Raw genomic sequence first — 26,098 nt, 5'->3', positions numbered from 1 at the left:
GTGCGTTTTGGTGTACTCTTCTGCTATGCAGACCACAAGGTGTGGTAACTGACACACTTAAAGAAGAAAAATTTGATCTTCAAGTTCTGCTTTACCCTCTTCATAAAAACACTGCAGGTTTGGTTATGATATTAAAACAAAATGTTTATCTATCAGTATCAGTATCGGTATCAGAGCAGCAAGGACACAAAACAAACTGTCACAGCTACCCTGTAATCTCTCTCTCTCTCTCTCTCTCTCTCTCTCTCTCTCACCAGCTAAACAGAGTAAATCATACAAAATCAATAGGCAATTCGTATTTGTTTTAACTTATTGTGTAATGTTTACATGATGTTCTGCCAGCTGTACACAGTGTGTGGAATGCGCCACTTCACTCCACACACACACAGACGGAGTTTTTCTTATGTAAAATGTGAGGAGAGGACAAAAAATGCCCAGCGCGAAGGCACAGGACAGCACAGCCAAGATTACACAAATGATCGCAATGAGCAACCTGCCATTTGCCACTGTAGAGACCCCTAAAAGTATCGGATCGGGACACAGTATCGGCAGATACTCAAAATCAAATGACTCGGAGGCAAAAAAAATCTGATCGGCACATCCGTAGTAAACATGACAAAATTAAACAGGACCCGCTTAAGATCAGCACTAAATGACTCCAACCTTTAAGAGTCTATGTGACAGTTTACTGTCTGCTGCTGCTCTTAAACCTTCACAGCAGTGTCACTAACGCAATTATCACAATCACAGTTTCTGAATTATGTAAATGTATGCTTTTTATTCAGATAACTTGTTCTAAACTCTTCACCTGAATGTTAACATGTTGTTACTTTTGTGGCTGTCTGAAATTGAGTCATTTAATAACAGCACATATTTTATTATTTAAAATAATGGGATTGTTGGCCCTCTACACTTTCTCATGATCAAATCTGGCCTCCCTGAATAAAGTTTGGACACCCTTACTCTAAGCAGTACAGAGACTAAATAAATGTTTTCATAACACAAAATTACAGCAAATCTTAGGTTATCCAGAAATCTGACAGTCTGTGTCTATTGGTTAATGCAGTCATTGGGTTTAATGTTTTAAAAAATATTTTATAAATCAGGAATGCAGTGCAATCTATCTATCTATTTATAAATATATATATAAACATATGTAACAATAATTAATCTCTGTGCCCTAAGTTCCAGTGTTTGTAGCAGATTAAAGCCATGCAGGGAGGAGCGTGAAATACCAGCTGTCCCAGCCCGGTGATAAGGAGGAAGGGAGCAATCTGTACCCCTCTAAACTTTACATTTTATCGTAAATATCCTCATTTTATATTTGTTCTGAGAGATACACAATGTGTATGTGTATGTACCACATAGGTTGTGTGTGAGAACCATGAACAATGCAATCACAATAAAACAATATATAGTTTTGTTTCACAACAAAAACGAACCTGTAATCTGTCACAAAGAGTTTCAATGTTTCCCAAAATCAAAGACATGGTACAAGCAGCAACATCCAATCCAATCAGAGGGCAGTGAGTTTCCCCTGTAACCTCAGGTGAGACTTTGGTCTTAGTGGGTACGTCTGAGGTGACAGTCGACAGCACAGATGATACACAAGGACAGGTCTGATGGTCTGATCTCTGATCCCGTAAATCAGAGAGCTCAGACATCTGGGAAAGATGAAAATACAAACATACAAAACATTCTGGATGCGCACAAACACTAACCTTGATAAGACCTGTGAAAGTGCCATGAGCAGTGAGCTGTAAATGGTTGAAGACAGAATGAGGCAGAGCTGCACCAGATGCAGCAGCAGAGTGTTACGAGCTTTTCTGGCAGAAGCTTTGTCTGTGGAGGCCGACCTGGCTGCAATGATTACACCAAAGTAGGAAAAAGAAATTGCAACACCAGCTGATATAAACAGGACACAAGTGCAGGCTCTGTCATAATCATTAGACCGAGGCCCAAGAAGCATGGCAACCTCAGAGCAGAAGTCCTTCATCTGTAGACTCTCAAGGTCTTTAAAAGGAAATTCTAACAGCAGCAGGACACGAGTGAGAATATTTAGAGAACCCAAGGCCCAGATTACAACGATGGCCACACCTGTGTTCCTGATGGTGATGATGGTAGTGTGTCTCAGTGGGTAACACACAGCTACATATCTCTCCAAAGACATCACCACCAGTGCGAGAGGAGAGATGGTAGTGGTGAGACTGGCGAGCAAAGTGAGGAAACCACAGACAGGATACGTCAGAATTAACCTACTCGCAGCAATCAAGTACAATACCTGACTGAGAGCCATCTGAACAGTGTCTGCAAACAGAAGGTTATACAAGAGAACATAACGAGAGGTCTCACAAAACACTGGCTTACTCCTCAGTGTGAACAACATGGTCACATTGATGAAGAGGAACACACAGCATGGCAGCGTTGTCACAGCAGAAAACACCATTCTCTCCAGTATCCCCTGATATTGTACCTTTGCAGTCACATTTGTCATAGACTGATTAGTATCTGACATGTTAGAGAAGAAACTAAACTGTTAATAGAACTAAAGCACAAAAAATGCTGCAGTCTGTAATCCAATGATAAAATTCCTGTCTTAGCACATGAGTCTAAAGCGTCACTCTCCCTCTGCAGACAAAGTGTGTTAGAAGTTGTTTCCAGGTGAGCTGGCACAGTGCTGCTTCATCCTGCGCTCACACAAAGTATATAACTTCTGTCTCGCTGCCTCACCCATTACTCATGACATCATCACACGTCTTTGTGACAGCAGCCCAGCGTTTGTTTTGCCATTAAACATGGCTGTGCTGAATACTTAATGCTAAGGGCAAACATGGAAATCTGTTGCCATTGCTTATGTGGCAGAGTTCAGGAGGGAGGAAAGGTTGCTGGCAACGCCACCTGGGGGAGAAATTCAACAACTGACAGGGCCGTGGCTTACCAAGGGTGGAGGAACAATCTAAAGCAACCTGATCAAATATTTTGTATTTAGGAATTAATATGACACCAGATTTTTCCATCTCGACTGTTTGGGAAGCTATTGAGGCATACTTGAGAGGCCAGGTAATATCTTTTGTGGATAAAAATAAAACGGATTCAAAATCAAAACAAGTGGAGCTGGACAGATAGCCGACCTGAATAATAGACTCACAAAGTCCTTCTCCAGATCTGGAGATGACTTCAGTTTGGTACAGAATATGATATACTGATATATGATATACCTACATCACAACCTATATAATATTTGCTGTTAAAGAACAGAAGAACTTTTTCTGCGCATGGAGCCAAGGCAGAGGAGGTTTTGGCAAGACAGCTAAAGAGTGCTGGAGTGGAGTTTACTCCATATTGTGGCACCCGACAGGGGTGTCCTCACAGTCTCCTCCTTTATGTGCTAGCTATTCAGCCCTTGTGGGGGCTGTGGTGGGGAGACAAGTGGACAGTCCATTGGTCTTGCTGTGAACATGTGACTTGGCTTAACATAGATGCTTCCTTGACTCCTCTGTAAACTCTGCTAGCCAAAGGCCTAACGGCTGATTCTACTGAAGTGGACGGACCCTGCTCACCAACAGTATTCCACTGAATTAAAGATGTGTTATTAAATCTTAAACTGAGGGAATCAGATTTGGGATATAAGGTTCTGAAAAGAAATTCTATCAGGTGTGAAAACCTTTTTTTTAACTAATCATCAATACAGACACACTACAATCTGTACTGAGAACTAAACTAGATAAAAAATCTGTGATGACACAACAACTACAGTGAGTGGCACCACTCTGCAGGCTTGGAGGCCAGACTCTGGGTTTTTGTAAAGCACTCACACAATGTTTTGATTGTAAAAGATGCAATACAAACACAACTGACTTTACTTGGCAATATGAAACATGGATTCCAGCTTTATAATAGAATCAGGGAGTATTAGGAAATATTCCACCAGTTCATTGACTGGTTGTCAGAATATTAATAAAATGCACCAGATGCCCTCAGTATGTATGAGAATATATTCTCTCTGTTGCTGTCATGTGCCTGTATGTGTATATAAGCGTTTTTTCTTATGTTTATTTTATTTATCCTTTTAAAATACTACAATACTACAACTCAAATTTCCCCACGGGGATTAATTAAGTTAATCTTAATATAATAGTAGGAGAAACACTGAACTGATTCTTAAATATGGAAAAGGATATATATTTTATACCCATCTATGGTATTTCCAGAGTGTTAAAAGTAGAAAAAAACACAACAATGTAAACCAAACTGAACCAAAAACTGTGACCTCAGAACCCTGATACAAACCAAACCGAGAATTTTGTGAACCACCCCATGAGGTTACTCATCATCTTCTGGATTTCATGTAACTGACCTGCACCTGTTCAAGTAAAGATCTTTGAAAGCGGTCTGTCTGAGCTCCAGTGTCGGCTCTGTTCGGCCCCCAGTCCCAGCCTTTCAAAGACTGAACAGACACAGCAGGCATCAGAACTGACCGTTCTAAAACATGTTGAAGTGAATAAAGTTTTCTCTTTGCACTTTCTCTCTGGCTGAACTTCGGCAGAGGTGAACATCATCCCACAGGACAGTTGTTCATGTCAACATCACCGACAGCATTAATGGGACTGTAAGTTTGAATATTTAATGACTCTAAATGAGTCGTCAGGAGACCAGGTCAGAAGGGAAGGATTCCTCTCTGTGCCTTCAGCACCTGAAAAACATTGTGTAAATGATGGGCAGAAATGTGTCTTCTGAGGTCACCGTGACATTTGATCTTTGATAAACTTGTAACTGGTCATCGTTGAATGTTTGTTTTTTTTTTTGTTGTTTAACCCACATGGAGATCACTTCTAAAGCTAAAGTACATTTGGAGTTTAAATGCTTTTTAACAGTGCAAACATGAACTTTTAAAGATCTACTAATATCTCTAAAATACACGTTTCAGTCTCATGCAGTGAGTCTCTGCTAGAGCCCCAGTTTAGGCTTCAAAGAGCTTTACCTCTGTGAAAGAGTTTGATGTGAGAAAGATTTACAGAATATACAGCGTCACAGTTATGATTTCAGACATTTATGATCAAAGAAAGTTTCCATCAGTTACTTTGGACTTTGTGTCTGCAGTACTTGTCTCTCCAGAGACATACAGCAACCCTTTCCCACCAAGATTACCAGTAATCACAGGAGCCATTAATTATCTCAGTATTTACTGAAAACATTCATCACCATTGATGAGGGTTTGAATATTAAATGTGTCTAAATGAGGTATCAGGGGACTCTGAGACACCACGGAGTGTTTCATCACACTAACAACAATATTTCAACATTAACAATAACATGCAGCAAAGTTTAATGATCAAGTTGTTTCAACAATCCAGTATTGATACAACCAGATCAACATTCAAAGGCCTTGGGCGTGCATAGATCTCAGGAGTCGAATTGACCCCTGGAACTTCTGCATCGATTTGTCGCAATTTACTAGTGGAGTGTTAGGGTTAGGTTATATTTAAAATAGAAGATATCGTTAGCATTCACAACCATAATCATAGTCAACAACGTTTTAGAAAGATTTCAGAACATTCAGACATGATCTGCCTACTTCCTTTGTCCGCAGCCATCAATCCTCACTCCAGAACCTCAAGGTCCCTAACACTCGTCCTAAAACCCAGGAAGACCGGTCCTTTCAGACTGTGGCCCCCAGACTTTGGAGTGTTAGAATTGGCTTACTTTTGAGATAGAAGATATCTTTGTTTTCTTTTTTGAATATCGTTAGTGTTTATAACTATAATCATAGTCAACAACAAGTTTTTAGAAATGAAGGCGAAATAGTGCCCAGTCTGACATAGTAGACATTTAAAAGCTCGAAAATCAAAAGAACAGGGTTTAACAAAAGGTGAGCTTTTAATTAAGGCCAAAGACCAAAACACAAAACTCCAAAAACCACAACGTACAAAGGAAGAGACAAAGGGAAACGAAACTGAAAAAAACAAACTAAGCCATTCAGCTCATTTTTATTCAGAAGGTTGAAGCAAGGCAACTGGACTTAGAATTTCCTTGAAGATGTTTCGCTGCTCTTCCAAGCAGCACAGACGGGAACATGTTGTGCACTCTGCTAAGAAGGTGATCGGCTGCAGCCTCTTATCTCTCCAACATCTGTACATCTCCAGGCGTGCGGGTCAAATCACAGCTGACCCCTCTCACCCTGGTCATGGACTCTTTAAACTACTCCCTTCAGACAGAAGGTTGCAATCCATTCGGACCAGAACCAGAAATTGGAGGTCATCCAGTCCTTTATGTCCTTTAGACATGCCTGTAGTCTGACTAACAGCTCTGTGTCTTCAGTTTTAATGGATAAATACAGCTGGGTATCATCAGCATAACAATAAGTTTATACCGTGCTTTTGAATGATATTTTCTAGAGGGAGCATGTAGAGGGTAAACAGGATCGGTCTGAGACACTGTGATTAACCCATGTACACCAGAAGGAAACATCATTAACTATAAAATATGATTTAAATCCTTAAATAGGTGGCAGCATAGTGGCTGTCGTGGTGAGATCTTTAATTGGACAAGTACTGGACAGGACTACATTTTCCTGCAGTAGACTCATACTACACTAATCAGTGACTGGTCATTTGTAATGCTGTGAGCAGTCACAGTGTAGTGCAGCTGATCTAAAGCTGCATTAAATGTAGGTTAAAGTAAGTACACATAACAATACACAAATCCACACTGTACTCTGAATGTATATTGCATGTTGAAGTTATTATGAGCTTTTGAGTGACATGTTTAAATGCCTTAAAGATGCCATAGAGGTTACAGTTCGGGCTGGGCGATATGGCCATTTACTAATATCCTAATATCTAGGCCTGGTCAGGATATAAGATATATATCTCAATATTTTGTCCTTGAAATAACAGTTTGATGCATCATGCCAGCATGATCTATGTGTCTAAAAACATTGTGGTTCATACTGCTTTAACATATGCTGACATTTTATCGATTAATTTGAATTTGGGGTCAACAGTGGCCCAGTGGTATAGCAGGGTTGTCTAGTAACCGGAAGGTTGGTGGAAGGTTGGTGGTTCGATCCCAACTCCTCCCTAGTCACTGTTGTGTGTTCTTGGGCAAGACACTTCACCCTAGCCTGTGGCGCGCCTTGCTAGTCATTGTATGACACTGCTTGGCAGCAGCCGTAAAGAATTTCCCTCTGGGATTAATACAGTATCTAAAATTTGCTCTTTCATTGTAACTTTCACTGCTGACACACATCCCTTTGCTCCTGTAGTTCTAAGTGGGTTCAGACCTCCCCCACCCATATCCGACAGATACTTAAACAACATGGCAGCTGGCGGAGAAGAGCTCGCCCCTAAATAAGGCAGTTTGGAAGTGGTTCCATTTTGCTGCATCAGAAGCAGAAGCAAGCATGCCCTTCAAACTTGTTTCTATCACCTAACCTCACGGTGCTTCAAAGATCTTTAATAATACTGATGTCCCACTCTCTCCCGATTACCCGCGTCACTGCGTGTTTGAGTGTGTATGTAGCTCTTACATACACACTCACACCTTTAAACAACACAGAAGTTTTTGGGCCATGTTAATAAACTACTTTTTTTTATTTATTTTTTTTATTTTAGATACTGTATTAATCCCAGAGGGAAATTCTTCACGGCTGTGTCATACAATGACTAGCAAGGCGCGCCACAGGCTAGGGTGAAGTGTCTTGCCCAAGAACACACAACAGTGACTAGGGAGGAGATGGGATCAAACCACCAACCTTCCGGTTGCTAGACATCCCTGCTATACCACTGCGCCACTGTTGTCCCTTAACCATTCTTTCTCCCTACAATGTCTTGTGGGTTAGAGCCTACTAGAGGATAAGGCACGTCCTGATACCAGCTATGGCGAAATAACCCAGAGAAAAAAGGTTTTGTGACGAATGGCTGCGTGAATTTACCTGGCTTTGCCGTGCTATGTTATGTTAAAGGTCGGGTAGGAGATTTCCTTCTGATGCACTTTTTGTTAAATTAGTGTAACTTCTCTTTACAATCCGATAGCAACTGATGAGTTCAGCAGTTTCACTTTAAAACGAAGAATATGAATCATCTGTGGAAGTTATAAACCACTAAAAACATCAGCCAATCCTCCGGGTGGTCCCTGCGCGGAGTATTGGCTAGTTGTCACTCTCTTCCTGCTCTGCGCGCATCAGAGAGGTACATCCATGATGGCCGAAGTCACAGGTTTGGGAGACATTGCTTCGGGGTGAGCTCCGAGAGAAAGGGGCATGTGTCTACTTTCCAAATCTGGCTGACTCTCACTGAGTTTTCAAAATCTCCTACCCTACCTTTAATGCTGTGGTACACAATAAAATGTATCAATAAATTTAAAACAGCTCATGGTACCTCCTGCTTTTATTATCGCATTATTTGGTAACACTGGAAAGAAGAAATGTGAATTTTTGCATTGCCTGTTGTTTTCCATTTGCTCTGTAACATATGATGTTTGCTGCATGTTTGTTCCTTGAGTGTTAAAATGTAGTTTATTTATGGTCAACTGATGGACCTGACCTGTCGGTTGTTCTTGCTTGTCACTACAGACAAATAATAAAGGCCTCATCAAACCCTCTCAGCCAATGGTTGCTACACTTTAGGAGTCAGTCGACAGCAGAGATGCTGCATGAGAACAGGTCTGATGGTCTGATCTCTGATGCCGTAGATCAGAGAGCTCAGACATCTGGGAAACAGGGAAACACATATATACAAACATGTATAAAAGCGCACAAACACTATCCTTGTTAAAATTCCTGAAAGCGCCATGAGCAGTGGACTGAAGATAGTTGAGAATAGAATGAGGCAGAGCTGCACCAGATGCAGCAGCAGAGTGTTACGAGCTTTTCTGGCAGAAGCTTTGTCTGTGGAGGCCGACCTGGCTGCAATGATTACACCAAAGTAGGAAAAAGAAATTGCAACACCTGCTGATACAAACAGGACACAAATGAAGGCTCTGTCATAATCATTGGACCGAGGTCCAAGAAGCATGGCAACATCAGAGCAGAAGTCCTTCATCTGCAGATTCTCAAGGTCTTTAAAAGGAAATTCTAACAGCAGCAGAACACGAGTGAGAATATTTAGAGAACCCAAGGCCCAGATTACAAAGATGGCCACACCTGTGTTCCTGATGGTGATGATGGTAGTGTGTCTCAGTGGGTAACACACAGCTACATATCTCTCCAAAGACATCACCAACAGTGTGAGAGGAGAGATGGTAGTGGTGAGACTGGCGAGTAAAGTGAGGAAACCACAGACGGGATACGTCAGAATTAACCTACAGGCAGCAATCAAGTACAATACCTGACTGAGAGCCATCTGAACAGTGTCTGCAAACAGAAGGTTATAAACTGATTTGTGACTGACATTTTAGAGAAGAAATTAAACTGTGAATAGAACTAAAGCACAATGATGCAGTCAGAACTCCTACAGCAGTTTAGATAAACATCAACAAGAAGTCATGAAAACACAGTCCCTGAGCAGACAGCCGGCTGGTTCCACTCACAGCTTGGTTCCATGTGGCAGAGCTGCTCTGCAGGGTTAGATTAACCTTGCATGAGTTATGAAGTCTCTCTTCACAGTTCATTCACGTGACACACCACATGTTCACATGGTTACTGGGCCAATGGTGACTAATGTCACCTCTGTCCTTCTATTATTTAATATGGTGAGTGGTTCCTTGTTACTGTGGCTGTATGACATGATTAACTCTATCACATTAAAACAGCCTTTTCCTTTGGACCTACAGTGTATCCCACACATCTGTGTTGTCCATAACAGCAACACTGAACAGTTTCAGAAACATTCAGACCAGCCCTTCTAATCCAAGATCCAGGCCTCGTTCAAAATGACTTCAGTCACCTTTCATACCCATTGTGATGAACTGCAGCAGGTCGTCTTGACCACGTCTACGTGACTAGAGCCTCTGAATTGCTGCCATGTTGTTGGCTGTGAAACGTTATCTCAAACATGGAATGATCTTATGTACCAGTACCTAAACAAGTTTACTCTGGAAGTTGGTACATTTTAACACGTCTGTGGGGATGGACTGTTTTAAAGCTAGACTTAAGTGGCCGCTTGAAGAACTGAAGTTTTAGGAACACCCATGAACATAAGCCAGTCTGGGCCATCATGTGTGGTCACAATAAGCTCTTGTGCTGTTTCTATTTTTCTCATGGTAATCAGTTCCAAGCAAATAATGAATAAACTCTTTTTGTAGTTCTTCTCTCAGACGACTGAAATAAACATGATCTGAATTTTAGTCTTCTTCAGTTACCATCAGATGAAGGAAGGGAGAGTGTCCATCACTGAAGGTCTGCTAATGAGAATCACACCATGTGAGATGATTCATTCGCTCCTGCTACCCCCTAGCCCTCGGCCTGCCTTCTACCCTACGGCTAGCCTTCAGCTAGCCTTCAGCCCTCAGCCTGCCTTCTACCCTACTGCTAGCCTTCAGCTAGCCTTCAGCCCTCGGCCTGCCTTCTACCCTACTGCTAGCCTCCAGCTAGCCTTCAGCCCTCGGCCTGCCAGAGACTCGGTGGGAGGCTCCGGGATGTGCTGACCCCCGCCGTGTGGCCAGCGTCATGTCTGCAGCGTCATGTCCGCCAAAACTCAAAATAATGACAAACTGAACATTTTTGCTGTGAATTTGGCCATTTTAACATGGGAGTCTATGGGAAATTACTCACTTTTGGAGCCAGCCCCCAGCAGTTGCGGCGTGAATTAGAAGTTTTGAAACTTCCGCATGGGCTTTAAGTTTGAGGCCCGCAGGTTGCCGCTTGGTGGAAACACACTGCCTTTGTATGACTATAGAGATTTGTTGTAAGAGATTGTTTCTGCTCACTGCCTACACATGCTGGATAGTGTTTATGCTGTCTTCGCCAAGAAAAGTGCCATTGCGGGCTGTGTCCTTTAGCTAGACACCTAGCTAACATAAGAGCAATTTCAACAATTCAGCCTCCAAGGATCAGACTTAGATGTGTAGACAGGCTTTATTGTAAAAGTCACTTTTCTTTTTCGTAAAGGGATGGTGCTGTTTAGTGGTGTTTCACTGCAAGGGTTTACTGGATTATGCTGTGGGGTGGTTAACTGCTCAGGCCAATTCAAACTAAAGAAAGAAATCACCATTTCCTGGTCCTGACTTCCTGTTAAAAAATTCAATTTAAATTAAACTTGAAACCTTTATTAGTCCTGCAATGGGGAAATTGCTCAAGGCAGCCCAGCAAAGAGCGCCATACACCAGTCAGTACACTGGAGGCTATGCAGGTAAAGTGCCTTGCCCAAGGACACACGACAGTGACTAGAGGGGGGTGGGATCGAACCACCATTTATATATATATGTTCTTTGTGAACAGTATTTTCTGCTGATCTTTATAAATAATAAACTGTACATTTTCATAATGCCCACTGGTAAATAGTTAGAAATGTTCAAACTGTGTCTTTGTAAATATTGTACATAACAGAACAATAAATGATTTACTGTGTCACTGAGAAGTTGTTCAAACGTTTACTTCAATTATAAATAGGTGAAAACACATAATGTAACAAGGTTAGAAGAGTTTAACACAAAGACAAGAACGATTTAATACACAATTTAATAAGTAACATTTAAATAACACAGAACATCAAAATCACTGATGTCCACATCCTCTGTATGAGCTGAGGTCTGTCCGCTCTTTCTCTCCCTCTCTCTCCCTCTCCCTCCCCCCCCCCCCTCTCTCCCTCTCTTCCCCCCCCCTCCCCACCCTCTCTCCTCTCCCTCCCTCTCTCTCTCCCTCTCTCCCTCTCTCTCTCCCTCTCCCCCTCTCTCTCTCTCTCTCCCCCTCTCTCCCTCTCCCTCCCTCTCTCTCTCCCTCTCCCCCTCCCTCTCTCTCTCTCCCTCTCCCTCCCTCTCTCTCTCCCTCTCCCCCTCTCTCCCTCTCTCTCCCTCTCTCTCCAGCCTCATCTCCTCCGTTATCAATTGTCAGATTTCTTCTGTTTCTCTCTGCTCCTCCTACAACAAAATGCCAACAGGCAGAATGACCGTTTGATATAATAACGATAATATTGCTCCTCACGTGAACTATACTTTATACTATACTACAGTAAACAGTCCAGAAACAACATTCAATCAAAGCGTTTACTTCACAGCGCCTCGTATCAACAGGACGTCATGATTTTAAATATAAAACTCATTTTTTTAATGCCGCTGTCACTAGCATTTTAAAAATCCCTCGACCTGGTTACTGGACCACCCTGCTATACCACTGAGCCACTGCTGCCCACAAACATTATTAAAAAATAAAAAAAAAATAAATTACAATCCTAACTTCAATTTCAAGCCCTTGTTACACTAAATGAGTTTAAGGCTTTGGTGAAATCCTTCATGTCTACCTCATGTGTGTGCGCATGTTTTGTAAATGTAAGATTTGTATTTTCATTTCATATAAACTGAAACTACCCACAACATTCTACTGAATCAAACCACAGTCATACTAACAAAAATAATTTATTTTCAGCAGCAAAAATTACAGCAAAGATCAAAGGCTGGCGCTCACACTCCGGCCGTTGTTGTTGAGAGAGTGCAGCTCTGAAATGTATTTGTTTACGGCGGTGGACAATAAAGGTGTTTCAAACTGAAAAGCAAAGAGGATGGTGAACACAGTCCCAAAGATGGACACAGCAGCAAGTCTTAGGGAGCTCGGTGGAAACAAAGCTGCCTGATGTGTGAAGAAAAAGTCGCTGTGAGTACTGGACTGAACACGGAGAACAGAAGGATCAGAGAGACCAGAGGAGACACGAGGCACACAGCTACAGAGGAGGCTGACATGTCAGCACAGTCAACAAGATGCTGATGCAGCAGTTGAAGTAAATTTTGTGATGGTGAGTTAATCACCATTCATGGACATAGATCAGGACAGGGACAGCGGGGACATGTCCACATGAATATCCAGTGACCCCTTTGTACCTGCTAATGATAGTAAGGAAAATTACAACTTCAAAGAGCTAAAGAGGGGATTACTCAAAATCAGCCCAAGGCGTAGGCCACTTTTCTGTGTTTCCTAAAGAGGGTGAGAGAGCCGGGCCCCCCTTAAACAAAGACCCTCTTCAGTGGAGGACAATGCCCGGAGTGGCCCTGGGTCATTTTGAGTTTGACACCGCTGGTTTAAGGAATCCACAGCAGAGATGGTGCATGAGAACAGGTCTGATGGTCTGATCTCTGAAGCCATAGATCAGAGAGCACAGACATCTGGGAAACAGGGAAACACATACATACAAAAACGCATAAAAGCGCACAAACAATATCCTTGTTAAAATTCCTGAAAGCGCCATGAACAGTGAGGTGAACATAGTTGTAGACAGAATGAGGCAGAGCTGCACCAGATGCAGCAGCAGAGTGTTACGAGCTTTTCTGGCAGAAGCTTTGTCTGTGGAGGCCGACCTGGCTGCAATGATTACACTAAAGTAGGAAAAAGAAATTGCAACACCAGCTGATACAAACAGGACACAAATGAAGGCACTGTCATAATCATTAGACCGAGGTCCAAGAACCATGGAAACATCAGAGCAGAACTCCTTCATCTGCAGACTCTCAAGGTCTTTAAAAGGAAAGTCTAACATCAGCAGGACACGAGTGAGAATATTCAGAGAACCCAAGGCCCAGATTACAACGATGGCCACACCTGTGTTCCTGATGGTGATGATGGTAGTGTGTCTCAGTGGGTAACACACAGCTACATATCTCTCCAAAGACATCACCAACAGTGTTAGAGGAGAGATTTTAGTGGTGAGATTGACGAGAAAATTAAGGAAACCACAGACAGGATACGTCAGAAATAACCTACTCGCAGAAATCAAGTACAGTAAATGACTGAGAGCCATCTGAACAGTGTCTGCAAACAGAAGGTTATACAAGAGAACATAACGAGAGGTCTCACAAAACACTGGCTTACTCCTCAGTGTGAACAACATGGTCACATTAATGAAGAAGAACACACACCATGGCAGCGTTGTCACAACAGATCCAGTCACTCTCTCCAGTAACTGGACCTGTTGTCCGTCCGTGATGTTAGTCTGAGATCCAGATGTGTCTGACATGAGAAAATCTAAGTCATGACGGTGTCAGTGGAAGACTAAAGCACAATGATGCAGTCAGAACTCCTACAGCAGTTTAGATAAACATCAACAAGAAGTCATGAAAACACAGAGTCCCTGAGCAGACAGCCGGCTGGTCCATGTGGCAGAGCTGCTCTGCAGGGTTAGATTAACCTTGCATGAGTTATGAAGTCTCTCTTCACTGTTCATTCACGTGACACACCACATGTTCACATGGTTACTGGGCCAATGGTGAATGATGTCACCTCTGTCCTTCTATTATCTAATATGGTGAGTGGTTCCTTGTTACTGTGGCTGTATGACATGATTAACTCTATGACATTAAAACAGCCTTTTCCTTTGGACCTACAGTGTATCCCACACATCTGTGTTGTCCATAACAGCAACACTGAACAGTTTCAGAAACATTCAGACCAGCCCTTCTAATCCAAGATCCAGGCCTCGTTCAAAATGACTTCAGTCACCTTTCATACCCATTGTGATGAACTGCAGCAGGTCGTCTTGACCACGTCTACATGACTATCCAATCAAATCCAATCCATCTTTATTTATAGAGCACCTTTTAAAAGACAACAGGGTCAGCCAAAGTGCTGTACACAGCCTACCAAGCATAGAATAATTGACTAATAAAATAGAATAAAATGAAATAAAATAAATATAAGTTTGATAAAACATAGGAATATACAACCATACAATAAAAGCACCAGTCAGGGGTAAGAACAATAAAACAAGTAAAAGTCAACAACTCAAACAGAGTTAAAAGCCAGAGTAAAAAGATATGTTTTAAGTGATGACTTAAAAACCATAAAGGAATCCGTCTGTCTAAGGTGCAAAGGCAGTTTGTTCCACAGTTTCGGACCTGCGACAGAGAAGGAACGGTCCCCCCTGCGTTTTCTCTGTGTTTTTGGGACGACCAGGAGAGACTGGTCAGCTGACCTTAGAGAGCGAGCAGGGCAGTGGGGCTGGAGCATGTCTGACATGTACTGAGGGGCAAGACCATGAAGGGATTTAAAAACAAATAAGAGAATTTTAAAATCAATGCGAAAAGGAATCGGGAGCCAGTGCAATGACTTTAAAATCGGAGTAATGTGCTCACGTTTCTTAGCCCCAGTTAAAAGCCGTGCAGCAGCATTCTGTACAAGCTGCAGTCGTGCAAGTGAAGCCTGGCTGAGCCCATAATAAAGTGCGTTGCAGTAATCTAACCGATTCGTAATAAAAGCATGAATTAAAATCTCAAAGTGATGCCGAGAAAGGAACGGTTTGGCTTTGGCCAGTTGCCTCAATTGAAAAAAGCTCGCTTTGACAGCTGCACTGACCTGAGCATCAAGTTTCAGGTTGGAATCCAATTTTACACCCAGATTTGTCACTGTGGACTTTTGATATTGTGTCAGGACACCCAAATCTATATCAGCAGCAGAGGCATCACTGGGCCCAAACAGTATGACCTCTGTCTTAGTGTTGTTAAAATGAAGCAGATTTGCTGACAGCCAGGATTTAATTTCCTCAACACAGTCTAAGAGTTTTTGAACAGAATGAGTTTGGTTTTGTTTTAAGGGCATGTAGATTTGAGAATCGTCCGCATAAAAATGGAAAGAGACACCATGTTTACGGAGAATGGACCCGAGAGGAAGGAGGTATAGGGAGAAGAGGAGTGGGGCCAGAATAGAGCCTTGGGCCACTCCACAGGTGAGAGGGGCAGCAGAGGACTCAGCAGACCCCACACGGACATTAAAACTTCTCCCTGTCAGGTATGACCTAAACCACTGTAACGCACTGCCCTGGATTCCCACACAGTCTTTCAATCGAGACAGGAGGATGTCATGGTCCACTGTGTCGAAGGCCGCAGTGAGGTCGAGCAGGACCAGGATGACACAGTGGCCAGAGTCTGTGGCTAAAAGAACATCATTAAAAACCTTCAGTAGTGCAGTTACTGTGCTGTGCTGAGTTTTAAAACCTGACTGGAACACCTCAAAGATTTTTTGTTCATCTAAAAACCCATTCAACTGACTAAAAACAACTTTTTCTAAAATCTTTGAGATAAAAGGGAGTTTTGAAATCGGCCTAAAATTTGAGAGGACAGAAAAGTCCAGACCAGGCTTCTTGATTAAAGGCTGCACCACGGCATGCTTAAAACCATCAGGGACCGTACCATTTATCAGACTGCTGTTTATAATATTGAGCACATCTGGAGCTACTGTTGGAAAAACCTCTTTAAAGAGACGGGGTGGAAGGAGATCCTTAGGGGAACCAGAGGGCTTCATATGACCAACAATGTTCTTTAACAGAGGCAGACCAACAGGCTCAAATTGGTCTAATACAGCAGGGTGCGTGATCGGGTTTGATGGGTTAGATAAAGGGGGGTGTATGAGGGCTCTGGTGCTCTCAACCTTGCTAATAAAAAAGTGCAAAAATGCCTCACATAATTCATCAGAAGCTTCCAAGCAGGCTGTTTTGGGAGCATTAATAACATTGTTGATGGTTTTAAACAGAACACGGGGATTATTACAGTTGGAAGCAATAATGTCAGAGAAATATTTAGTTCTTTCAGTTTTTACAGTTTTCTGATAGTTGCGCCAGCTGTCTTTTAAAATTTGAAAAGACACCTGTAACCTGTCCTTTTTCCACTTTCTCTCCGCTTTTCTACATTCACGCCTGGCTGCGCGTGTGACGTCATTCAGCCAGGGCTCAGGACTAGGTTTTGCATGCCTAGTTTTCACCGGAGCCACAGAGTCTAAAATAGACAGGCATTTAGAATTAAAACAAGAAAAGAGTGCCTCTACGTCTGCGGTACAAGGATCAGCAGCGGAGGTTTGACTGAAAGAAGCGGTGAATTGAGAAGCAGTGGAGGATGTAACGACCCGGTGGCGCTGCGCAGGAGCGCACGGCTTTTTGACCACAGGACATGGGAGCAGAAAGTCAAAGACCACAGGCATATGATCTGAAAACGATGCATCGTACATCTCTAAGTTTGTGACAGAAAAACCATGAGTCAGCACTAAGTCCAGAGTGTGTCCATGCTCTTGAGTGGGACCAACGACACGCTGTACAAGATTAAAAGAGTCAATGATATTTAAAAAGTCTTTGGCCAGTGGTTTGTCCGGACAGCAGACATGAATATTAAAATCACCAAGAATTAAAACACAGTCGTAATTTGGCATAATTTCAGCCAAGACATCAGAGAAATCTCCCAAGAAGTCTTTGCTGTATTTTGGTGGTCTGTAAATAACAGCGCATATCACTGGGAGAGACGGGCCCAGCTCAAACACATCGACTTCAAAGCTGGAGTAAGACGATGTCGGAGTGAGTTGTTTACAGATATATTTATCTTTGTAAACAGTCGCTATGCCGCCCCCGCGGCCAGTTGTCCGAGGGGAGTTGAAGAATGTGCAGTCGGACGGTAAAAGTTCGCAGAGAGCGCTCGACTCACCGACAGACATCCAGGTCTCCGTGATGCAGAGGAAGTCCAGCTTTTTTGTAGTAAAGAAATCCTTTAAAATGAAAGTCTTGTTGGCTAGCGATCTAGCATTCACGAGGGCCACCCTGACAGCGGCAGGCTCCAGTGCTGCTACTGCCGGTGGAGCACGAGGAAGAGGCCGCAGGTTGTGGAGGTTCACCCCGCGCCGGACCAGGCGACAGGGAATACGGCGATTCACTGGCCCTCCATCCAAGCCGACCACAGGGAAGAGGCTAGATTTGATCGGGTCTCGGGAGCGCCAGGGCACAAAACGGCGATCTGACGGTGGAATCATCACGATATTCTCCGCACGAGAGAGTGACAGGCTGGCCTTCAGCTTCACCATCCTTCCGCTGCGTTTTCCACGGCGTCCACGTCTCCTACGTACAGGTGGAGCCGGCGTGCGGCACAGGTAAGCTGGTATGCCAGAGAGCAATGGAGGGCAGGTTTTCTGTCCATCCTGACGAAATTCAGCAAAGTTTTCAACAAATGATCGCAGATTTAGAAGCGTTTGTCGATCATAGACGTACAGTGAGTCAACATTTAGAGTGACAAAAGATAAAAACAGCATAAAAACAATCAAAGCTCGGAGAGACAGACAGCCGGCTACACACACTGGCGCCATCTTGGCCACAAACCTTCAAATGGCGGACTTCCTGTTGACTAGAGCCTCTGAATTGCTGCCATGTGGTTGGCTGTGAAAAGTTATCTCAAACATGGAATGATCTTAAGAGATCAACAGTTTATGTATCAGGACCTAAACAAGTTTGCTCTGTTTACTGGAAGTTGGTACATTTTAACATGTCTGTGGGGATGGACTGTTTTAAAGTTAGACTTAAGTGGGCGCTTGAAGAACTGCAGTTTAAGGAACATCCATGAACATAAGCCAGTTTGGGCCATCATGTGTTGTCACAATAGGCTCTTGTGCTGTTAACATTGTTCTCATGGTACAAGGTGGTTCCAAGCAAATGATGAATAAAATCATTTTTGTAGTTCTTCTCTCAGACTACTGAAATAAATATGAAATTATATATTCATATTTAAAATTTAAAATATCTGAATTTTACTCTTCTTCAGTTAGCATCAAATGAATGAAAGGTGAGTGTCCATCACTGAAGGTCTGTATGCTGTAACATGATGCTGCAACCCCCATGTTTTTCAGTTGGTGTGGTGTTTTCAGGCTTGAAAGCTTCCCCCTTCTTCCTGATAGTACCGTATGTTCCTTATGGCTCGTTACCACCAAGCAGTACAGTACAGTACGGTTCAGTTCGGTACGCAATTATTTGTGTTTCCATGGTAAGAAATTCTTACCATGTACCAAAATAAGCGTACTGAACTGTACTGATTACGGGCACCCTTCTGTTGGGGTACCAGTTTGTGGCATGGTATATAGACACGCCCACTGCTGTTGATGATTGGACGAGAACTGTCATCACTGTGTTCGTTAGATAACATCCACAAGAGTGTTTTTTAACCAGTGTGCCGATCACCAGGTGTGCAGTGAGAAATTATCCAATTTCACTTACTTGGTCTGATAATTATTATTTATTTACGGTAAATAATGTCTTAGTTCGTCTGCCAGTAACGTATAGTGGCGGTCATTTTGTTGGTCCAGCAGCGCAGGCACCAACTCAGTGCATTCAGAGTTATAGTCGCCTCAGGTATAACAGGTGTCATAGGGCTGATAAAATCCTAACTTTTAGGACAGCTATGCTGCTCTAGGCCTACACTGTCAGGGGCACAAACATGATCCACTGAGCAGTTTCCCTCTGACCTCTGACCTCTCCTCTACTCTCATTAGTCTGGCTCCTACTGGTAATATCGTCTCATAATCTGTGTTCACTGTCTTCGTCATAGTCTCTCTCTCTCTCTCTCTCTCTCTCTCTCTCTCTCTCTCTCTCAGGTCATCCTGACCCTCAGTCCGGCCCCTGATCTCTCCTCTGCTCATGGACTTCATCAGCCCCTGCTGCTCATCTTTGCTTTGATTACTATCAAATTACTATTCCTACTTATGGACTGATGATATATATAGATATCATTAGAATATAATCACTGTTTCATCTGCTGCATGTTTGCTCCTCTCTCTCTGTCCTTCATCCTCTCTGTCCTGTCTCCCTCTTCTTCTCCTCCTCTACCCGGCCGGGTATAAGCCGAGTCCAGTTTAAGGTTTCCTCCTGTTAACAGGAGTTTTTCCTGACACTGTCTGCTTGCTCTGGGTTCAGGCTCTGGGTTTACTTCCCCCTTCTGCTTAGTTTGTAAAATGTTTAGCTATTATTCAGCCTCCAGCAATAGTGATGAGTGTTAATATGTAGTTTATTTATGGTCAACTCTACATATCGTGCCAACACAATTCATTCACAAAATGATGGACCTGACCTGTCAGTTGTTGCTGCTTGTCACTACAGACAAATACTGCAATTAAGACCTGATCAACCCCTCTCAGCCAATGGTTGCTACACTTTAGGGTTTAGTAAACAGCAGATATGTTGCATAAGAACAGGTCTGATGGTCTGATCTCTGATAACATAGATCAGAGAGCACCGACATCTGGGAAACAGAGAAAAGCATACATAGAAAAATGTATAAAGGCGCAAAATCGTATTCCTTGGTAAAATTCCTCTCAACATCACAAGCATTGGACTGAAGATAGTTGAAGACAGAATGAGGCAGAGCTGCACCAGATGCAGCAGCAGAGTGTTACGAGCTTTTCCGGCAGAAGCTTTGTCTGTGGAGGCCGACCTGGCTGCAATGATTACACTAAAGTAGGAAAAATACACTATAAAACCAGCTGATACAAACAGGACACAAATGAAGGCTCTGGAATAATTAGAAGACTGAGGCCCAAGAACAATGGCTAAATCAGAGCAGAAGACCCGAGTGAGAACATTCAGAGAACTGAAGGCCCAGATTACAATGATGGCCACCCCTGTGTTCCTGATGGTGATGATGGTAGTGTGTCTCAGTGGGTAACACACAGCTACACATCTCTCCAAAGACATCACCAACAGTGTGAGAGGAGAGATGGTAGTGGTGAGACTGGCGAGCAAAGAGCTGCCTGGTTCCACTCACAGCTTGGTTCCATGTGGCAGAGCTGCTCTGCAGGGTTAGATTAACCTTGACGAGTTATGAAGTCTCTCTTCACAGTTGATTCCTGTGACACACTCTTTCCTTCTATTATCTTAATATGGTGAGTTGTACTGTAATGACTTGATTTACTTTAAACTCACAACAAAAAATAATTCATTGTCACAATTGTCATAATTCATTGTCAGTGCATTGTTATTCTGACACCGTCATGTCCACTCATGATAATTGATCATTGATCCACATATAATTAACGAGAACCACTGGTCAAATTATATGCTGAATAAAATCAAATTCATCCCGACACGCTACCTGACGGTCAAAAAACTGTGTGCTTCCTCCGGCCAACAACCCTGAAGTGATTACTTCCTGCTCACCTTATACCTCCTCAACACCACATGCTCCACCTTCTGGTCACACATGAAATTGACACATTTCAATCCAGACAGGTCAACCACAGTGGCTCTAACAGGTTCCTTGTTGTTACTGTGGCTGTATCACATTAAAACAGCCTGTCAACTCACACTCCCATTAAAACACAGATATCTGTCAGCTATAAACCCATCACAGAACCTAGTCAGACAGAAACACACAGACCAGCCCAACACTCCATGTTCAGAGTGTCTTTAGTCACCTTTATACTCACTGTGTCCTATGCTGTATGTCTTGGTTGTATAGAGCACATAGAGATATTTAGGTGTTGATGTTAAAATACAATGAGGTATACACGTTTTATTCTGTTGAAATATTTTCTGTTTAAATGAAGTATTATTTTTCGTATTTGAGCTCTTATTTTTTTCCTTTCTTTACTTCTTCCATTGTTCTGCTGTTGTGTGTGACTTCTACAGCATGGCATCTTTTATTAACAGACGTTATGGATGGCATGTTTGATCACAGAGTAAGTTGTGCTTACTTAAGCTGTGCGTATATGGATAAAAAGTATGATGGTGAGCTTATATTGGCACAGGACTATGTTCAAAGTTAGGATGATTTATTTAGGATTAGATAGAATGACATAGTTTTAACCTTTATAATGATGTTACTGTAGTTACTCATCATCTTCTGGATTTCATGTAACTGACCCGCAGATCTTTGAAAGCGGTCTGTCTGAGCTCCAGTGTCGGCTCTGTTCGGCCCCCAGTCCCAGCCTTTCAAAGACTGAACAGACACAGCAGGCATCAGAACTGACCGTTCTAAAACATGTTGAAGTGAATAAAGTTTTCTCTTTGCACTTTTTCTCTGGCTGAACTTCGGCAGAGGTGAACATCATCCCACAGGACAGTTGTTCATGTCAACATCACCGACAGCATTAATGGGACTGTAAGTTTGAATATTTAATGACTCTAAATGAGTCGTCAGGAGACCAGGTCAGAAGGGAAGGATTCCTCTCTGTGCCCTCAGCACCTAAAAAACATTGTGTAAATGATGGGCAGAAATGTGTCTTCTGAGGTCACCGTGACATTTGATCTTTGATAAACTCGTAACTGGTCATCGTTGAATGTTTGTTTTTTTTTTGTTGTTTAACCCACATGGAGATCACTTCTAAAGCTAAAGTACATTTGGAGTTTAAATGCTTTTTAACAGTGCAAACATGAACTTTTAAAGATCTACTAATATCTCTAAAATACACATTTCAGTCTCATGCAGTGAGTCTCTGCTAGAGCCCCAGTTTAGGCTTCAAAGAGCTTTACCTCTGTGAAAGAGTTTGATGTGAGAAAGATTTACAGAATATACAGTGTCATAGTTATGATTTCAGACATTTATGCTCAAAGAAAGTTTCCATCATTTACCGTACTTTGGACTTTGTGTCTGCAGTACTTTGTCTCCCCAGAGACATACAGCAACCCTTTCCCACCAAGATTACCAGTAATCACAGGAGCCATTAATTATCTCAGTATTTACTGAAAACATTCATCACCATTGATGAGGGTTTGAATATTAAATGTGTCTAAATGAGGTATCAGGGGACTCTGAGACACCACGGAGTGTTGCATCACACTAACAACAATATTTCAACATTAACAATAACATGCAGCAAAGTTAGAACTCTTCTCTTTAGACTTTTAGTTTTCAGCAGGTGTAACTAAGAAATCTGTCAAAACTATGGTTTGTTTCCACTTACACCAGGTTACAACTGACTTCAATGTCTGTTCAGTCTCATACTGGGGATGTAGAGAAGACTGTGAGGACTTATCAGAGTTCATTCCACATAGGAACAACGTTGTTTAATATGCCGTTTGTCAGGGATGGTTGATGTGACTCACTGTGGTAAGAGCATCAAACGTCCACATGACTATTTGACGTAAACGACCTTGACTGTACTTTTGACCAAGCACACTAACTAATGGAAATGGGGATCGTAAAAGATTCCATCCATAGATACACTGCCACACCATTACACAACAAGCAATAAAATCACCTCTGACCCTACTCATCCTGCACACCTGTTCATACTCATGCCCTCTGGGAGGCGCTACAGATCCTTGCCCATTAAACCACTAAGTTTTAAAAACAGCTTCTCCCTCACTGCCATAAGAACACTAAACCAAGTCATTATTAACTGAGGAATTTGTCTGACCTGTATTTGTTTGTTGTATGTGACATGGATGATGTGAGCTGTGCCATGCTGTACAAAACTTAACAAATCAATGAAGTTGGTTTGTTCCATCACACTCATACACACACACACACACACACACAGGACATCACAAGGAATCAGAGATACGAAGGCTCTAGCATGCGACCTAATGTGTTGAAGAAAACAAAGTCTAAATCTCAATCACTATTAATATTAAATAAAGGTGTATATCATTTTAATCATTTTTAATACACGTTGGCAGATGAGTGTGGAGCAACAGCCAGAAAACACAGAGAGAGAAAGTAAACAGGGAAATGAAGAACGCTGTATTAACTCTTCAGTGTGGATTTCTGACATGCAGACTTATTTCTATTATTTCTATGACTGCTATGAGCACATTTTTTAAATGTGTTCATTACATATGGTCCAAATTGATTTTAGGATGATATGTGATCATTTTAGTCCGTTCATATTTCCTGTAATGGAGGTCAATATTCGGACCTCAGTATGTCTGGAACTCTACGGCCCTCTAGGCCCGTCAGATAAACAGAGTGGATGTAGCACATGTAGTGCAGGTCCCTTAAACAGGCAGGTTATCCTGTTCAGATTTACTATATATGTGACCATCAGATTGTTTTGTTTTTCCTGCTGGATATTTTTTTAATTTTCAAAATGTTTATTTATGCACTGGTCCTATTTAAAAAACACATAATGTACATGTGAGTGGGGTCAAGCTTTCTTTTATTTGTGCATTGTTGGAATGTGCTAAATAAACATGCTCATATTTGTATGAAGTTATAAGTTAATATTAAGTTGTGCAATGCCCTTTAGTGAGGTCAGCACACAGTCACAGCCATAAAGGCAGTGGTACTAATAATTGCCATAATGATATTTTGCAGTGTTTCGGTTTTCGGCCTTGGTTTCCTCATTTTCGATTTTCGGTTTCGGTCAAGTATTTTCATGTTTAATAATAAATATAATATATAGGCCTTTATACTGATATATATCTAAATCTGGGTTTTTTATACATTATGTTTGTGATTAAAAGTACATTTTATAGGTTTTCAATCACATAAACCCCATGTATGGGAAATGATCAGTGCAGCTGTTTGTTAATAGCACAAAGACCATCTAAGGATTTATTATAAATACTGTTAAACATCAAACAGGTGATGTGTGTGTAATGTGCATGTAGAGGACCTGTGATGAGGCCGAACACCTCCATAAAACATCAATAATCACCACATCATGAGGGGGCACATGCTCTTTTTTATAGTAAATATGTTCTTTAATTACAACTCAACAAAGGTGTTTGGATATTTATTATATGTTTCAGTTTCATATTTCAATTTATCTTTGATTTCTATTTGTACTTATCAGAGTGAATGTGCTAAATAAATATGTTCATAATTCTGTAATGGTTTATTCTTTAATTTATATGATTAAATGAATAAGTTAATATTAAGTTGTGCATTTGCAATGCCCTTTAGTGATGCATCTCTAGTATTTTGTGTTTGTGTTGAAGTTGTGTTGTGAACTAGCTCAAGTTAATATATGTAGTGTGTTAATCTAAAGAAGGAAGCCACCTGATGACAGGAACATGTGACTGATTCGCCAAAACCAACCACAGCTGCTATCACTGTTATATGAACCTCTGTACATAGAACTGCACATTTTGCTTATTATTTTATTTTTCCTATTGCTTATTACTATTTTTATGTATTCTTATGCCTAAGTCTACTGTTTCTTTTTTATCTTAATTTAGTTGTGTATAAAGTCATATGAAGGGAACTCGCAAAGTAACAATGTCATTGCTCAGTGTAACTGTAAAGTGCATTGGACAGTAAACTTCTTGAATCTTGAATCTTATGACACAATATGTAATTTTCTCAAATGAGTCAAAAACACCTACCTGGGATGCCGTCTACGTCTCCCTCGAGGTGGACAGCCAACACATTCTCCTGGTGCCTTCAAGGTCCAAGTTAGGCTGGGTTCTTCTCCCAGAGGCTGAGCTGTGTGCGGTCCTGGTGTTACACCACATCCAGGCTCCGAGGGACAGGTGACCTGTGACATATGTGACACTGTGTAAAACAGCTGCCAAACAATTATACAATCACAAAATGAACGCATACGACAGACGCATGTTACCGCTTCTGTTAGTGAGCCTGCTCCACAGTAGGTGTTGTTTCCATCCACTGAGACCATGCATTTGTCTGATGCTTGTTGATGACCACTGGCTGTAATAATTCAATACATGCTGAAAACGATGATATGTGACAGCAAGGACACATTTCCAGGCCTACTGTTGTTTGTAGGTCCAACATGCTAACACCTGCACTCATTAGAAACAATAGCAACCATTAGCTGGCTAGCCTTCAGAGCTAACGTTACCTGCTGCAAACTACAACATCAATGTTAATATCTGTGATATCGTTATAGTACTTCACCGTGCACACATCATGTCTAAGTACCTCCGTTAGCTAGCTTACAAGTAGTGCTAGGAAACACTTGATGCTAAACAGACAACTCATGCTAGCTCATAGTCTTACTGACGTTTTTTTCCTTTTCCCGCTGCCCGCCATTTTTTAAAGCGCATCTTTTAAACGACAGGTTCGCGACAGTCTCGGCCCCACCGGCCATCGCTGCGTCGGCTAAAAGTACCGTGGAATCCTCCGGGCGCACGGCTCCTCCGCCAAACTGCGTATTTAGAGTTTTATTAGCGAACTAATCACCGTCAAAGTGACGTTAATTACGGCCGTTATGGCGGCAGGTGCACTTCCGGTCACTCAAACAGAGGGCGGCGTTTAACCCGCTGCATCCCGGATGATCACAGACAGGAAGACGGACTGAGGGAGTGGCTGCAGA

At 42.1% G+C, this 26,098-nt stretch overlaps 4 protein-coding genes across 4 annotated transcripts; all 4 read right to left on the bottom strand.

Annotated features, from left to right (window-relative positions):
• Positions 1–1,516: 1,516 nt before the first annotated feature.
• LOC114446423 (odorant receptor 131-2-like) lies at positions 1,517–2,515 on the bottom strand. The gene has a single exon (XM_028422061.1). The coding sequence runs from the start codon at positions 2,513–2,515 to the stop codon at positions 1,517–1,519; it is 999 nt and encodes a 332-aa protein (XP_028277862.1).
• A 6,100-nt stretch (positions 2,516–8,615) lies between these two features.
• Positions 8,616–9,368, bottom strand: LOC114446422 (odorant receptor 131-2-like). The gene has a single exon (XM_028422060.1). It carries the CDS (start codon positions 9,339–9,341, stop codon positions 8,616–8,618), a length of 726 nt encoding a protein of 241 aa, XP_028277861.1. The 5' UTR covers positions 9,342–9,368.
• A 3,774-nt stretch (positions 9,369–13,142) lies between these two features.
• LOC114446421 (odorant receptor 131-2-like) lies at positions 13,143–14,099 on the bottom strand. The gene has a single exon (XM_028422059.1). The coding sequence runs from the start codon at positions 14,097–14,099 to the stop codon at positions 13,143–13,145; it is 957 nt and encodes a 318-aa protein (XP_028277860.1).
• A 5,925-nt stretch (positions 14,100–20,024) lies between these two features.
• On the bottom strand, positions 20,025–22,147 carry LOC114446420 (odorant receptor 131-2-like). The gene is made up of 2 exons (XM_028422058.1): positions 22,110–22,147; positions 20,025–20,622 (listed from the first exon to the last, which is right to left on the bottom strand). Exons 1-2 carry the CDS (start codon positions 22,145–22,147, stop codon positions 20,025–20,027), a joined length of 636 nt encoding a protein of 211 aa, XP_028277859.1.
• Between the last annotated feature and the right edge of the window lie 3,951 nt (positions 22,148–26,098).

This window comes from Parambassis ranga, chromosome 14 (genome assembly GCF_900634625.1).
Source record: "Parambassis ranga chromosome 14, fParRan2.1, whole genome shotgun sequence".
Lineage (NCBI taxonomy): Eukaryota > Metazoa > Chordata > Actinopteri > Ambassidae > Parambassis > Parambassis ranga.
Note: the sequence above shows the minus strand (reverse complement) of the source record. Positions and strands in the feature narration are given on the sequence as shown.